The sequence below is a fragment of the Fundulus heteroclitus genome, chromosome 5 (genome assembly GCF_011125445.2).
Source record: "Fundulus heteroclitus isolate FHET01 chromosome 5, MU-UCD_Fhet_4.1, whole genome shotgun sequence".
NCBI lineage: Eukaryota > Metazoa > Chordata > Actinopteri > Cyprinodontiformes > Fundulidae > Fundulus > Fundulus heteroclitus.
The window spans coordinates 26,522,837-26,539,235 of record NC_046365.1 but is presented as its reverse complement, the minus strand read 5'-3'; the positions used below and the strand labels follow the sequence as shown (position 1 = coordinate 26,539,235).

Genomic DNA, 16,399 nt, shown 5'->3' with positions numbered 1-16,399 from the left:
CACAAGAAATCTGTAGACTCCAACTTGCAAAACACATTGTGGGAGACTAATTCTCTTAGACGTACAATCATAATCAATCATCCTTAATGAAAAATGCATCTTTAAAAAAAAAAAACTTACTGAAAACAGTCATAATTTTAGGCACCACAAAACAATCAACTAGTTATTGTTGCACTTCACTTACACATCACTCTATCAAAGTGGCACAATATCGATACAGTAGAGGACTCCTTCCTCGGGGAAAGAGATGTGAAATGTCCCAACACTTCAACAGCAAATTACAGATTCAGCTGTTTCTCGTTTTGATGTTCCTTTCTTTTGAGAAGTGAAAATGACCAATAGAGCATCTTGAGGTTTTAACATAAAGGAATATGTGTAGAGGATCTGTCCTTTTTGACACAGACGAGGCTGCACGGAGGCTACCCTGTCATCTATGATTGTTCCTCACATTCCCGCTTAAAAGGTACATAACGCCCCAGAGTCGCTTTGATTTCTAAAGTCTCACCCCACCGTAGACAGGCTTCCAGGATCTTTATTTTCAGATTTAACAGTACTTTACAGAAGTACTCAGCCTGCTTGAGCTTCCTCGCATGTTGTCGTGTTATAAACGGAAACTTCAAGGTACTGAAGTCTGGGATTTTATGTGATAGACCAGCAAAAATCGGTGCATAATTATGAACTGAAAGGAAAGGGATACATTTTTATTAATCCTTTTTTTTTCTTTTCTTTTTTTTTTTTACGAAGAAACCTCTTCAAACTGTGCCATGCATTCAATTTAAGCCTGCTTTACTATGATACTCCTGAATAAAATCCTGTCACCTAATCAGCAAAAATGCCAGTTGAGTGTAATTAATTCTTGGTTTAAATCTAGCTGTTCTGTGAAGGCCTGAAAGGTAATTTAGAGAAGATCGGTGAACAGACAGAACAATAAAGCACAGGGATAAAGTTGCAGAGAAGCTTAAAGCAGGGCTGGGTTATAAAATAGTCTGGCATAACTTCAAATTTGTGTTAAAAACGACTAAGAGGCTCAAGGTAACTCTGGAGAGGTGCAGTGATCTACAGCTCAGGCGGGAGGATCTATCATCAGGACAACAATTAGTTTTCCCTTCCACATACTGTCTGTCCTTGGAGGATAAAGGGGCATTAGAAAAGCTATTCTTGTTGAAAGAAAGCCATAGAAAGTCTTGTTCGATGTTTTTTCACTGTCTATGCGGGGGGATCGGCAAATGTACGGAAGAAAGTGCTCTGGTAAGATCAGACCAAAACGTAACTTTTTGGAAAACTAACACTGCCCATCAGCCTGAACACGCCATCATAGTGGAAACCAGTGTTGTAGTCAAGTCACCATGCCTCGAGTCCGAGTCCAGGTTCGAGTCTCCAGTGTTCAAGTCCGAGTCAAGACCAAGTAATTTAAAAAAAATCTGAGTCGAGTCCGAGTGAAGTCCACTACTCATCCGAGTCAAGTCCGAGTCGAGTCACTATTGATCCAAGTCGAATCCTTATTGATCAAGTCGAGTCCAAGTTCCGCACTAAAGTAAGCATAGCCTACATGTTTTTAAACTAAAAAAAAAAATCCACATAGCAGTGGTGTCGCAGTGGTAATTTAGATATTAAAATCATACACCAAATAATATTCTAATGACATATTAAAATTATAGCCTAATGATATAAAAAAAGTTGAGTCTTTTTCTCAATTTCTGAGTCAGAACGATCTGAATGTAGGAGTCCGAGTCCAAGTTCGAGTCATCAGTGCTCAAGTCCAAGTCAAGTCACGAGTCTCTAAATTTAGCTAATGACTCGGACTCGAGTACTACAACACTGGTGGAAACGTATAGGCAGCAGAGCAATGCAGAGGGAATGTCTTTCCTCAGCATGCACAGGAAAGCTTGTTGCAATCCTGGAAGAAAACCTGTGAAGGGCTGAAAAAGGTCAATTTTTCAAAACATCGTCCCAGAGCTACAAAGGGAACTGCATGAGCCAAAGTCAGTTAATGTCCGAATGGCCTAGATAAAGTGCAGAACCAAATCTGACTGAGAACCCATTGGCAAGAGTTTATGATGGCCTCTCTATTGTTTCCAAGTGAGCTTAAGTCATTTTGCAAAGAGGAAAAGACAAAATATTTCAGTCTCTAGATGTATATTGTCAGTAGAGACTTGCCCCTAAAAGACTTTGCGGCTGTTATTTTAGCAAAATGTAGTTGTACAAGGGATCAACTTGGAGGAGCAGACTACAAACGCACACAATCATTTTCAGACATTTCTTTGTAGAAAGAAATGAACAAACTATAAGTCATTTCCCCTCAAATTCCCTACCACTGATTTTCCAGTCACATTTTGTTGGTCAGTCACATAAAATCTCAATAACATACATCAAAGTTTGGGGTTGGAACATGACAAAATGCAAAAAAAAAAAAAGTTCAAGTTGCAGGAAAACTTTTGCAAGGCACTGAAGTTTGAAGCGCCTACCCGCTTAACTGACGGCATTACTACTTCAGAAACACGTCTAACTCGGATCTGTATTCCCTTATGTGTCAACATCTTGTGCTTTTTACTGTAGGGTCTTTTTCTAACATTTCTTAGAAGCAGTCAAGCTGTAAAAAAAATGCTAAATACAAGTGGTAAAAAATAAAACAAGAACACTGTGCAAGAGCTGTGCTTAAAATATTCATCAAGTTGCTAAACAAGCAAAAAAATCGAAGCAGCCTGCTTTGCAGCATATCCCCTTATAAGTCAATCTCTGGGCGTAAATGAATACTGTATTTAGGCCCTTGGTGTCAAAGCAGAATGCATAATATTAACACTGCTTCGTGTAATTCCCTCAATTTTCCTGCAATTTCCCTCAAAGCCCATAATACGGCATTGGCACTTACATAAAAACTAAAATGATTTTCCCTTAGAGAGTGATATGGCACAACGGTAATGATTTATAAAAAAAAAAAAAATACTTGCATTTAAAAATCAAAGCACAAAGAAAGAAACTACAGCACGTTCTATAGTTTAGGATGTTAAATCTTGTTCGCATTTTATTTATTTTTGATCGTTCACTGTTCTAGTCCTGAAGGCACTTAATAAAAAATATTAAGAAAAGACATTAACAACACCTTAAAAATTGTCCCCCCATTTAACCCTTTTTTGTCATTTTGATAAACAGCTGTGCTCAACACAGGTTTGGCTCTCAGACAAAATCTTCAGCAGCCCCCCCCCCCCCCACTTTTCAAGCCGCCAAAGCTGTGGTGTGTGTTGAAACAAATCCGCTGCTTCTTCCACGCCAAAGGCAGAAAAGGAAGAAATGTCCTCGTCCACGTTTGCGTTCAGTCCTGAAGAGGCAGCGGCCCGGGTGGAAGCAGAAGAAGAGCGGGATCTAGAATCAGAGACGAGCGTAAAACTCCTCGTTGAGTTTTGTGAGCTCGTTTGCCTCGTCCTTCTCTTCCTCCTCCTGAAGCGCGAGAGGAGCAGGGTCCGTCTTAGAGGACGCCTGTGCAGCTGGGCCCGGCTCAGAGCGGGGAAGGGCGCTGAAGTGTCTGTCGGGGGACTCCTCGGGGATATGTGCTGAGTCCCTGTATCCTTCATCCCTCTCCTGCGTGCTCTTAGCGGGGTCGTGCTCGGGCTTCGCGCCTGGAGCGCTCACAGTGCTTTGGGGTCGGGGGGACTGATTGGAAAGAGAGGAGGAAGCAGACGCAGCGGCTGCTAAAGTCTTATTGGAAGTTAATATCGAGGGTCCAGCTGCAGCTGCCAGCTCTGTTCGGTCCTGACAAAAGCTCTCCCCGCTTTTGGGGTAGAGAAAGGTCCTCATCTGGCCTTTGCCCTTGACGTTGACCGTCCCCCTGTAGTCAAACTCCAAACCCATGGCGCTGAGGGCGGCGTGGCTTTCCTCGCTCACCTGCACCCGGCACTCCACGCCGGTGGAGTCCATGCGGCTGGCTATGTTGACCGTGTCCCCCCAGATGTCATAGAGCAGCTTGGTCGTGCCGATGACGCCCGCCGTCAGCGGCCCGTGGTTGAACCCGATGCGCAGCTTGAAGCCAAAGCCCAGCATGTTCTTGTTGAAATCGTCCAGGACGCCCATCATCTCCAGGGCGAAGTTGAACAGCGCCTTCAGGTGGGCATGGGGAGACTCGTCTTCGTCCTCTGCCATCTGCTGGACGTTGAGCCCCGACGCGGCCATGTAGGTGGAGCCGATCGTCTTGATCTTTTCCACACTCCTGAACTCGGGCTTCCGGAGGAGCTCGTCGAAGTCTCCGATCAGCTCGTTCAGGACGCGATAGCACTCCTTTCCCCCCTCGTAGCTCTCTTCGTAGAACTCACTGAAGTTAACGATGCTGGCGAATATCACCCCCACACTGTCGTGGTTCTTGGAATAGCTCTGGGTCTCCTGAGTAAAAAAAGGGGAGAGAAAAGATTAAAATGACCTCACCAGTCGTCGCTGTTCCAACAGCTTATCTAATCTACTACACTCAACATTTGCAAACATAGTCAATATATATATATATATATATATATATATATATATATATATATATATATATATATATATATATGTGTGTGTGTGTGTGTGTGTGTGTGTGTGTATGTATATATATATATATATATAGTGTATTCTGTCAACACACAACCACAAACTTGAATGAGCTAAATTGGGATTTTATGTGATAGGCCAACAGCGTGTAAGTTAATGTGCGAGCTGGAAAGAAAAGCATTTATATTTTGTTTTGTTTTTTAATTTAGAAAGGTATTTGTATCCACCCTCTCTGATATTTCTAAGTCAAAATCAATGCAACTGAATGTCTTTAGAAGTAATCTAATTAGTAGGGGTGTAAATCGCTAGCTTTGCCACGACACGATGTTATGTTGATATGTTTGAATGACGATACGATATTTTTCGATATCCCAGTCTGTTGCTATTTTCAATCGATGTATCAATATGATGCAATATCAGCTGGCCTTCTACTATTATTTACATTGATATCAACTAACAAAAAACACCATTAGACCATTTTATTTCTAAGCTGTTAGATGTATCAGGCTTTAAATGAAAAACAGCATTCTTCTAATTTTAAGATGATTATAATAATAATAATAATTATTATTATTATTATGATAATAAGTATGATTATGATAATATTAATAATAATAACAATAATAATAATAACAATAATAATAATAATAATAATAATAATAATAATAATAATAATAATAATAATAATAATAATAATAATAATAGATCGCTTGTTCACTATTCTCACACACGTACTGTATGTTCAAAATGACGATATGGATCGATATTTTCATTTTGCATCGATGTAATGGGATTACTGCTCTTTTAATCAATATATTGATGTGGTTTGATGTATTGTTATTCCTCTACTAATTAGTAAATAGAGTCTAACCCGTAAAGTGAGCACTTATAAGATTTATTTGAGGTTGTGAGTTTGTTTGTGGGTATTGAAATGATGCCTTTATTCTAAAAGTTTTATTATAACTCTTGCTTTCTATCACCACTTGATTGTAATTGGTCTGTTGAGAGTTTGCATTATATCCAGAGTATTTAGGTTAGTAATTTTATGTCATTACAAATACAGTTAAAGAAAGTTGTGTCCGAGCCTCTGTTTTTCATTGGCTGTCACCAACACATGCTTGCATTTGGACTGGGGCTCAGTTCACACTAACCGACTGATCCAGATCCAGCTTAAAAAAATAATAATTTTTTTATTTTTTTTTTACTGTGACTGAGGTTGATTCCCCTCAAACTCCTGCAGACTCCAGTCTTCACCGCGTCTCACACGTACAGATACTCTCCCTACCGACTGACCACAACCAGTGCAGAATGACGTAGACTCCCAATGACTGGGAATCATCATCAGGAGTATTCCCAGTCATTGGGAATGACAATCACGCAACAAAAATTGTGTAGTGTGACCCCAGCTTAAAATGGAACATTTTGGCCTAAATGCAAATGGCTATGCCTGGTGAAAAAACTAACACTGCCCAGCCCCCTCTGAACAAACCCTCCCCACAGTGGAACATGGTAGTGGCAGAATGATGCTGTGGGGACGCATCTCTTCAGCAGCGACAGTGAAGCTGGTTGAAATTGAGGGGAAGACAGATGGAGCTAAATCCAAGACAATGCTGAAAACCTTTCGGAGCAGGGGTCTCTAACTCCCACCCTCCAGAACCATTGCCATGCAACTTTTAATGGCATTCCTGGTCCAACACACAATAACACTAATTTCTTGGTCTATAACACAAAATGTGTTGACGTTCGTGGATGTATAGTGTTGGTTTTCTGACACTTGCAAGGCACTGCATGATAAATACAGCTGGTCTATTTATTTTTAACAGCAAGCAGACCTTGAGCTGGTCGGCGACATGGATGGGGATGATGTTGCCCAGTAACCACTCAGCCTGGTCTCTCATCATCTGGATCTTGGAGCGGTGTTTGTCAGCCTCCACATTGCCATGGTAATGAAGGCGATAGCTGACTTCCGATTCCCGATTGAGGAACCAAACGAGAAGTAGAAGCAAGAAAAAGGCTAGGATAGCCTCGGCGAGTCTTGGATGAGAGTCCAGGTCGGACGCTGAAACACCATCACCGGACATGGAGATGTTGCCCCTTGGGGAGAAAACACGATTAGAGGGAGACAGGCAAAGGAGAACCTTGGGGGCATTTAAGAAAGGCATGGCAAGACCAAACGACACATTACCTCTAAGATCCATAGCATAAAGAACATTTACACTTGACAAAAAGATTTTACAGCTAAAGTCTGTTTATTAAGAACAATAATTGAGGAAATAAAAGACAAAAAAAGCTATATCAAAGGCCAGAGTGTTAAACAATGCACCGCAAAAACCTTAAGAAAATTTAAGATTTGTTCTCTCCTCTTAAAAAAGGAGCCATGAGGTGATGTTTTCAGTATAGGATACTTTGACGATTAATGAAAATAACCCAATGTGCAATTCCAAAACATAGAATTCAAGAGTGAAAAATAAACAGGCTGAAAAAGGGTCCTGCCAATGGAAGCCTGCTGTTTTCATAAGGTTGGTGAAGGCATTTTTTCCAAGAAATCGTTCTATCACAAATAAGAAAATGCCCCTATCTGAAGAGGGAGGAAGAAATTCTATGGCACAATAAACTACAGCATCAAATATCAAAAATGGATCTGGATCAACAACTGTCATTTTGAAAATTTGACAACCCTCAGAAACGCAAAAAAAACAGATATTGCAAGTGAGGAAGGTTCTTAGATTCGATCAATTCTGAAACGTTCAATGTGATCCTAGCAGCAGGTGGTATGAAATGAGCTGCTTTAAAAGGAGAACTAAAGCATCCCCCTTCTCCAGACGTGTGTGCAATTAATTAAAGCTCCGATGCGTCTCTAACACAAAAATTGAAACCAGTTCGAGCTGGCTGAGTCATTTTCATCATGAGTGGCATTTCGCAGCCATTAGAGAGAGCGAGAGAGAGAGAGAGCGACGGGCAGCGAAATAAAGAGCAGAGGAAAGCAAGAAAATGAGCAAAAGCCAAACAGAGCTGTAGTAATGAGAAATATAAAACGGAGCTGTCGCCGCTGTTGACCCCTCAAATGTCATTCTTCGATCAAACCGCTCTGTTTCTATGGAAACACTCACCCATGAACTGGCACGGCGTGATTACTTGAGCTGAAAAGAGATGAGAGCGATGTCAGTCAGGAGAAAGGACCAGACACCACGCACAGACACACACACTCACACACACACACACAGATAACAAATTTTTATTTTTTTTCTGTTCATGTCCTCCATTCTGCCTCTGCAGCCAGCAGAGAGGAGACATTCAAACTTAAAAAACAACGATAATTTGTTTTTTGACTGATTTCTTTTCAAAATCAGTAGACATGTTGCCGAACGAGTCCCCGAAATCCCAACAACCCGCCCGTCTCTGCGATGATTAATGATACCCGCATCGGTTACGTGTGTGGTTGGTGAGTGAGTGAGCGCACACGCTGGTGGGACGTGACTGTACCTGTGAACAGGACTGTAGAGCATCAGCAGAAGGCAAAGTCCGGTAGTCGTGGCGAACACGGATCTCATCCAGAAACTCAGCTGGCAGAAGTTACAGTACTGAATTATGGCCAAGATGGTGGCACAGGACAGGAACATTTTCACCTGGGGGAGACGGGCAGGTAACACGTTAGAGTAGCTATCAAAGCAACAAAGTCATCCATAAGAACTTTTATCTTTAGCTAACAGCTGGTGGGGTTCTCCTCCACGCTCCCCTCCCCACTATATATGATGAAAAGCAATCTGAAACTCTCAAATCTGCCATAGCCATCTCTTGTGGGGCTTAGTAAATTGAGCTAAAACCAAAATTTTACATGCACAGTATTAACAGACCTATAACTTTATTTTCTTTCCGTCTGACATCACGTCGGACCAAACCGAAGACACAATGTTGTTTTTAAGCTTCTGATTCACAACATTTGAGTTAGATGGAGTCACACAGGTGGATGTATTTTAAGGCAACGCCTCAAGCACACCGCCGCCCTGTCACGCCATGGTCGACTCAGAAGAATTCAGACAGGACATCGGGAAGAGAATTCAGGAGCCCAGAGAGAAAGGAGCCCGAAAGCAACGTGTTTTTGCTGCAGGAGGGACTGGTTCCATATGAACAATAACCCCAAAGCATAGCATACCACTAGATTAGTAACAGAATGGCTTGAGAACAACAAAGTCGGTGCTTTTGGAGGGACCACAACAACCCGAGACGAAGGATACCCAAGACGTTTGACTGAAGTCATGCACTTTAGATGCAATCCTACCAAATACAAAGGAAATGTATATGAACAGCTGGATTTAAATAAAGTAATAACAAATTATGTCTCTTATTGTTCTGATATGATGTTGTTCATTCTGACAAATTTGGTCTGATTTAGTGTAGGACAGCGAGGAACTTTTGGTTTCAGCTATTGCTTATAAAAGAGATTTATATATGAGTTTGGGACTAATTATAACGTAACTTGTTGTACAGCCTTTGTATATTTCCCACCTATATCTGAGATCATATATATATATATATATATTTTTGTTTTAGTGCAAGTGAAATTGCAGGTCTCTGCAAAAGGAAAACTCTCCGTATGATTAAACCCTGTGAAATGTTACAGGTGATGACATTTTTGCTTAAAATGGTTCTGCACGGGTATTAAAAGCAGAATTACTAATAATCGTGGCACTGAAAAATGTCGTGGGGAAAAATCTTAATGTACAAACTTCCACTCAGAACACAAATTAAAGTTATGATTTAAAAAAAAAAATCTGTCTTGAATTTTGCCATTGGAATAAAAAATGAATTTCTTAGGTTCACCAAGGCGCTTTATGGACTTTTCCCAGTGGTAAATCAATGTCAAGGGTGCTGCAGAAATCATCAACTCTGCTTTTGCTTGATTAGCCATTGTTGGCAGAAAAGTTTGGAGCAGGCAGCATCCTCTTCTAACTTTGGCACCTTGCAAAAGGATCTAACATGAACATTTGAACATTTGGGTTTTAAGCAGTGTGGATTACAACACTACTGTTGATTTGGATTGAAAATAAAACAAAAAGCCTGAGGAAACATAATCAGAAAAAAAAGAGCGTTAACACTTTAGTTTTAATCAAACACATTTAAAGAAAGACTGTATTTCGTATTACGTTTGTATTTCTGACCTACATATCAAAGGCCATGAATGTACAACCCCAAGAAGAGTGATTCATTGTTTTTATGGGGTTGTTTTGAAACCAAAGTCCTGAGGTCATTTTTTTCTTTCTTTCAGAAAACACATTTAGTGATATTCAGCGAACACTGACGATTAAGCCAGTTAGCTTAGATCTTTTTAGTTACTTTCTCTCTATTTATTTGATCCTCACACTTTATATTCACAACTTTAATCTATTAGACTTGAGTTGTGTTTGGGAAAACTTCAAAGATATGAAACGATACTCTCAGAAAACATTACTTTCGAAGAGATATGAGAAGTTGATGGAAACCCGGCGGTGGGAAAAACACGGAGAAGGAAAACTGGGAAAAAAAACAAAAAAAAAAACAATATCAAAACGGTACACATCTTGCAACCAGCTGTTGGCCTGTTCCTGCATGTCAAAAATCTAAGCTGAATGAGGCCGAGACTCTGAAATAAAAAACAAGCAATATTTTCTCCCCAGGCCCCTCTCACGCTGGACATAGAAAGGGATAATTCCTTTAAACTTTCTGTAAGTATTGTCTACGCTATTCTGTGTGTTCTTTACATTTCGTGGAAACCAGTGAAACCTTGCCGCGGCTTTTATCCTCGTCTTTGTTCCAGCATCTCTGTCGGCTGACAGCAGAAACGGTACAGCATTTTTAGGGATTTCACAGTTAAGCAAAATTAACTTTAATCTGTGGTGCATGAAGCCTGTTGAGGCGGTTGGCCGATGGTGAATGGTAATTTTATCGTCTGCATCGGGAAGCTGATTTGCAGCACAATTTATATATATATATATAAAAAAAACTAGGCAGCTAATGCATTGTACCAAAAGAAGACAGGACAGAACAACCCAAGTTTAACCAGTCAACTTTTAACAAAGTGCAACGTCCAATAATTTAGGCAACAGGACTCATGGTTTTATTTTATTAAGCATAACAATAGCAGGAGGCTCTACAGCAAGAAGCTGCATTTCTTGGTCCTTACTTAGGATTTTTAAACCGACGGCCTGAGGGAAGAAGCTGAAATTCTATAAAGTGAGGATGCTGTGAACATGACAGATGTCGCCTTCATAAAAGTTCACACGCTGGACCCGAGTGCTCCCTGAAATCCGACCAGCCGCTTTCACCAGGTCACCAGGTCAGGTTTTATTGGCCAGAGACCGATAACCGTTCCAGGTGTCGATACAAAAATCTTAAAACAGATTCAATAAAAGGTATAAAAACGGTCGTCAGATCAGATGACAGATTAAAAACTGTCAGTTTACTTAAAAAGTGCAGCTGTGGTTGCAGATTTATTGGAGAAGCAAATTGTGACAGGGCATAAAATCAAGACCCCCAAAAATACATCTAACTTGCCATCGTTTCGGTGGCAGCATATATACATACATATATACATACATATATATACATACATATATATATATATATATATATATATATATATATATATATATATATATGTCTTAAGTAGATTCTGCTACTTTGAAACGGTTCAGATTTATTCTATTTGCTTTTTTAAAATGTATTTATTATTTTTTTTAAAATGTATTTATTTATTTTTTCCGTAGTTGCTAGATCAGAGGTAATTATGTTCTTTCTCTGTGCACATGGAGTAATTTCTCAGCCTTGTTTAACTACAAATGATATTCTTATGAACAAATGGATTAACCTGGAGAGGAAGGTGGACGCTGACGTGGGACAAGACAGAGACGGCAGGAAGGGAGACCAGCACGGCGCCGATCAGATGACGAGACACCCAACCAGAGACCAGCAGGGCCAGCGAGCGAGTACAGCCCGTTAGCTCTTCCAGGTAGAAGGTCATGCTGCAAGAAAAAACACCAAAAAAAACAGAAGGAGATATTTTTAAGAGGAGAGTGAAAAAAATTGAAGTTGCAAAATAGAATGTGAAAAAATGATCTGTTTGTATTTAATGAAAGAAAAACATAAGCAGACTTTCACTGCACACACTGGTGAAACAACACCGCTGCTCAAGTCCAGGCACAAAGATAAAGATTCGTTGCACTTCTAGATATGGCAATGAAAATGCCTAAGAGTGAAAATTAATTTGTCCTGAAATAAAAGCTCACATTTCACTAACTAAAGTATGATTGCACCAATAATTGTTAAAAAACCTATACTAATATAATTAAATATTTTATACAGTAGTGTATGCTTAAATAATTCCTGATGTATGGGTGAGGGTGCTCACCCATACATAAAAGCACACCCACGTAATCCACCATTGTGCATTTGGTTCTGTTAAACCGGCCTCACCGTACGGAGAACACCAGCGAGGCCAGCTCCAACAAACCCGCCAGAGGAGCCAGGATCAGGGCGGCGAGGGCCGGGGAGCCCGCCGTACCCGGGTCGACCAGAGACGGAAGGAAGCAGGCCACGGTCAAGGCCAGAAAGACGAAGCAGCTGAGGAGAACATCCAGGAAGGAGCTGAAAGTGGGGCTGGCAAACGTTCGCACCGGAACCCGGTTCTTCACCTGGAGGGAAGGAGATGAGTCACACAGGGTTCACACTTTCCCTTTGAGATGAAGGCAAGGAGGCATTTCTAGCACCGTGTTAGCGTGCCATCACATTTTAAAGAGTTTAAAAGTGAAATATATATATATATATAAATATATTTCTGACGTTTTCTACAAGCCAAACATTGATATAAAACACATTTAATATATTCTTCTGTCACTGTCACACCTGAATTTCCCCATTGTGTGAAAATAAAGGTATTTCTGTTCTATTCTATTTAACAGTTTATGGAAAAAGTCCAGAATTTAACTTATATTTTTTTGGGAGTTTTATATACTCCATTTTTGAACTTTAATTAATCAAAGTTCAATCGGCCATAGTTTTTAGCTTACATTGTGAGATGGGTAGAAGCACTTTGGTAAAACCTCAGGTTTAATCTAGGGGTGTGTGGCGTTACGACATCTGAGCTGCATTTGGCGCAAGCCCCGGGACGGGCCTTTAAATACATCAATAAAATCTTAAAACCCATCCAAAAATGAATTGCAAGGCAACAAAGAGACGCTGAGAAAAGTCCGCTCTCTCTTTCTTGTTTTACCTTTTTTATTATTATGATTTTTTTTTTTTTTTTTATGGTTGTAGTAACATTTATTTAGCAGCAGGGGGCTGAAAGCCTCCGGGGTCAGCGGAGGCCATCTGGAACTGGTCCTTACAGTAAGAGTCTGTGCTGTGGCATGAAATTATGACGTGTTACGCAGAAACTGTGTACGTCCCCCCCCAACCCCCTTTCATTAATCATTCAGTTATCCCGAAAAGAAAGTAAAATAAAATGTGGGAGGGGAATAAAGGTAAAACTATGTTTGGATTATATAAGTAGCGACAAGTTTTAAAATTGCAAAACAAGAGCAGAAAAAAAAACGTTCTGTTTAAGAGAAGGGTGTGTGTGCAAGCCTGCAAACCTCTTCTTTGTAGCTGCTGCGATACGCCTTCTCCAGAGGTCTCTCCAGAAAGTTCAGGCTGATCTTGTTGATGGGCGGCTTGAAAAAGTAGTCCTTCATCAGACTGGAAAAAAGGTTAAATAAAGTGTTAAATGTCAGACAATACTAGTGAGTTTTGTTCAAATCCCTTGTTGCTACAATGGAATTAAACAAATTTTGATCAATAATCCTTTTTTTTTAACCACCATGGGCAGAATTCAAACACATTAACTTATCTTCTTTTTAAGAACATAACAATTATCAATAGGTTCAATTAACCAAGTTGCCAAATGCATGCATGATAGTTTTTCCACTGTTTTTTTAAATTTTATTTTATGTAGAAGTAGTGTCCTACAAAAGTATTCATACCCCTTGAACCATTTGACATAATGTCAAATTACAACCACAATAAAATATCTTTTAAACATTTTCTCTAAACTGAAAAAGAACCCAAAATCTCAGACGCCCTTAATTAAAATGCAGGGCAACAAATTACCCAGAAGTCCATTATTTGGTTAAAGAAAGGCCGCCTTTGTGCAATTTAATCTCGGTGCAAATGAAGCTTTTCTGAGAAGGCCTCGGAGGTTTGTCAGAGAACATTAGAGAACAAACAGCATCCTGAAGACAGAGGAACACAGCAGCTGGGCCAGAGAGAAGGTTTTTGAGAGGCTTAAAGCAGAGTTAGGTTATAAAACGATATTCAGAGCTTTGAACATCCCACAGAGCTCAGTTCTCAAAACATAATCTAATCAGAGCAGCGACCAAGAGTGCTGCTGTTAGAAAGAGACATTATTGACCCAGGGCGGAGAAAATTCAGGTGTACGAGCAGCAAAGAGCAAATTTAGAACATAAACAATAAAACTTTAACGTTATTAAGACTAGCATATTCAAGAAATTAGAAGAAGTGTGCATCTGAGTAGGGTAATTTCGAGAAAGGTGCAAACCTCTTTCTTTCTTTTCTTTCTTTCTTTCTTTCTTTCTTTCTTTCTTTCTTTCTTTCTTTCTTTCTTTCTTTCTTTCTTTCTTTCTTTCTTTCTTTCTTTCTTTCTATACTTTTTCTCGTTCTTTCTTCTCCTTTAGAATGAAATTGAGAATCTGCGGCCAAACACTTGGAAGTGGCAACTGCAGCAAAAGGAGGTTCTACTTATACGGGGTTCACACGGCAGCATAATTAGCCAGATTTCTGCCCCAATCTCCCCCATTCTGACAGGCCCCAATTATCGGGATGGCTCTTAAGACAATCTTAAGAGATAGAGTGATAGAGTGTGTGGTGAGTTAGGAGTGATCTAGTCTGCTCGGAGGGACGTTGCGACCGCTCCAACCTCAAATCGGGGATATTCAACGTGTCTCGGCCCCACATCGTAGCGCGTGTGGTGTTACCCGTGGACAAACGAGCATGCCGCCCGTTGAATGCGAATGTATCTAATCACGTTTAATCTCGAGAAGTGAAGTCCGTTGGTGCGTGCTGTGTTGCGCTTGTCGTTTGACTGGACACCACACACCTGGTTTACCTACGACATTTTTCTTTTTATAGTGACGTGTTGTGTCTCTCAGGCTCTGAAAAATCGTGAACCAGGCGTAAAAGTACTGCCTCGGGGGAAGGGCACAGATGCATCCTTGTAAAAATTAAACCTGAAAAATATTCCGTTTTACTTTGACGTAACATTTATGCAGGACTCTGTGGGCTTCGCAGCTGACAGGGATTTCCAATCAGAATAAAGTAACACAAAGTGGAAGGGCCACCGATACTCTTGCGAGGCGCCGTACGCATCTTTATTTGTGCACTGCAAGACGTTTCTTCAGCTCAAAGGTTTATAACTACCCGACAGGTTTATGAAACCCCTCATTATAAAGTCGATGGCTTTATTGCCATTCGCTGTGTAATCGGGTCATAAACGCCACCTTTATCCTTCCTGCTCACCTGTCCTCCCTGATAACCTCCACAAAGTGGGCGTCGCTCTTCTGTTTGAAGTTCTTGGCACGCAGCTGGATGAGGGCAGAGTGGTCCATGCCGGTGCCCGCCGCCGCCGCCACCGTGGCCGCCATGCCGAGGCTGGTCCCGGTCCCTGTGCTGGTGCTGGTCTTCTTTTCTTTCTCCTGGAGGATGTCGCTCAGGGAGCTCTGGCTGGCGCGCACAGCGTCCTCCAGCGGGGGGCTCAGGAGACCGTTGGCCGCTCGCGGGCTGTGGCCTGGGAGGAACTTTGGGAGGAGACAAAAAAAAAAGTGGAAGGATTGCAGGGTTTGGATGCTAAGTAGATTAAGTGGAGGGGGGGATGCTCGGATGAAGTAGGCGATAAGTGTGGTGTTAACGCGGGCTGTACCTTGGCACTGGCGGCCTTGTGTTCCTCTTGGTAGCCGTTCAGAACAGCCACATCGTCGCCCTGCTCTGCCGCGGAGGAGCGCACCGGGCCATGGAAAACACAGGGAGGCTGGAGACAGAAAGCGAGGGCGCCGGGTTTCCCAAATTAAAACAGCTACATTGAGCTTCAGAGACACATGAGTACAAATCAGCGATGTCCAAGCACGGTTTGGTCAAAATCCCGGTTGTCCAATGTCTTTGTCACAAACAGACAATCAAAGCGACATAAATTACATGGAATCATGGAGTTAGACTACCACTTATCTTCATGTAGCTACAATAAGATTTAATGTGCTCTGCTTTTGTGATAGATTGCGGCAAAACCTTTCTGGTTGGTTCATGGATAGTTTTAGGCAGCTATGTAGAAGGACCTTATTCCTCTTCTAACCTAAAGTTTGAATTGTGGTTTGGGACCGTACAGTGAAAATACATCGCTGTTGCGTCGCCAGTCTGAGCTATGGCCTGGTCATTTCTTGGTCTGAATGTACTATACCAAGGATTTAAAAAGTTAAAACGATCCATCTTAGCCTTCCTACAGTGTAGAGAGATTCTAGAGAAAGTTGCTGGAGTTACGGCAGCGACTCTGTCCCCTCCCCTTTCCGATGCTTCACACTGCCTGTCAGCAGGCTGAAAGAAGGTTTATGAGTTAAAGAGTAGCACGGCATCCCCCCTCTTCCATCAGTCGCTGCGTACTGCCAGTCAGCTGGATGAAAGATGGAGTCTAATTGTTATTTCTTTCCAATGCTTACGAGAAAGCCCAATTCATCTGTTTTGAAATGTATTCAGATGTGAATAATACAGATTGTCATATTGTAGAAAGTATGCTTGGTTGGCTTAAAGGCAAGGTAAGGCATAATGGAGGTTTTATAGAACTACGGGTAAAAAAAAATGGCTGAAATCT

At 41.1% G+C, this 16,399-nt stretch overlaps 1 protein-coding gene across 3 annotated transcripts in view; it reads right to left on the bottom strand.

The window, feature by feature from the left end:
• Positions 1-1,755: 1,755 nt before the first annotated feature.
• Positions 1,756-16,399, bottom strand: part of adcy9 (adenylate cyclase 9) — a 49,674-nt gene continuing 35,030 nt past the window's right edge. For all 3 annotated transcript variants that reach the window (XM_021318713.2, XM_021318714.2, XM_012866943.3), the window contains exons 4-12: positions 15,461-15,568; positions 15,061-15,338; positions 13,122-13,224; positions 11,965-12,182; positions 11,360-11,513; positions 7,999-8,141; positions 7,626-7,655; positions 6,348-6,609; positions 1,756-4,371 (exon numbers count right to left, since the gene is read on the bottom strand). In XM_021318713.2, coding sequence (XP_021174388.2) covers positions 3,367-4,371; positions 6,348-6,609; positions 7,626-7,655; positions 7,999-8,141; positions 11,360-11,513; positions 11,965-12,182; positions 13,122-13,224; positions 15,061-15,338; positions 15,461-15,568 — 2,301 coding nt within the window. In that variant the 3' untranslated portion in view covers positions 1,756-3,366. The remainder of the gene's footprint in view (positions 4,372-6,347; positions 6,610-7,625; positions 7,656-7,998; positions 8,142-11,359; positions 11,514-11,964; positions 12,183-13,121; positions 13,225-15,060; positions 15,339-15,460; positions 15,569-16,399) is intronic.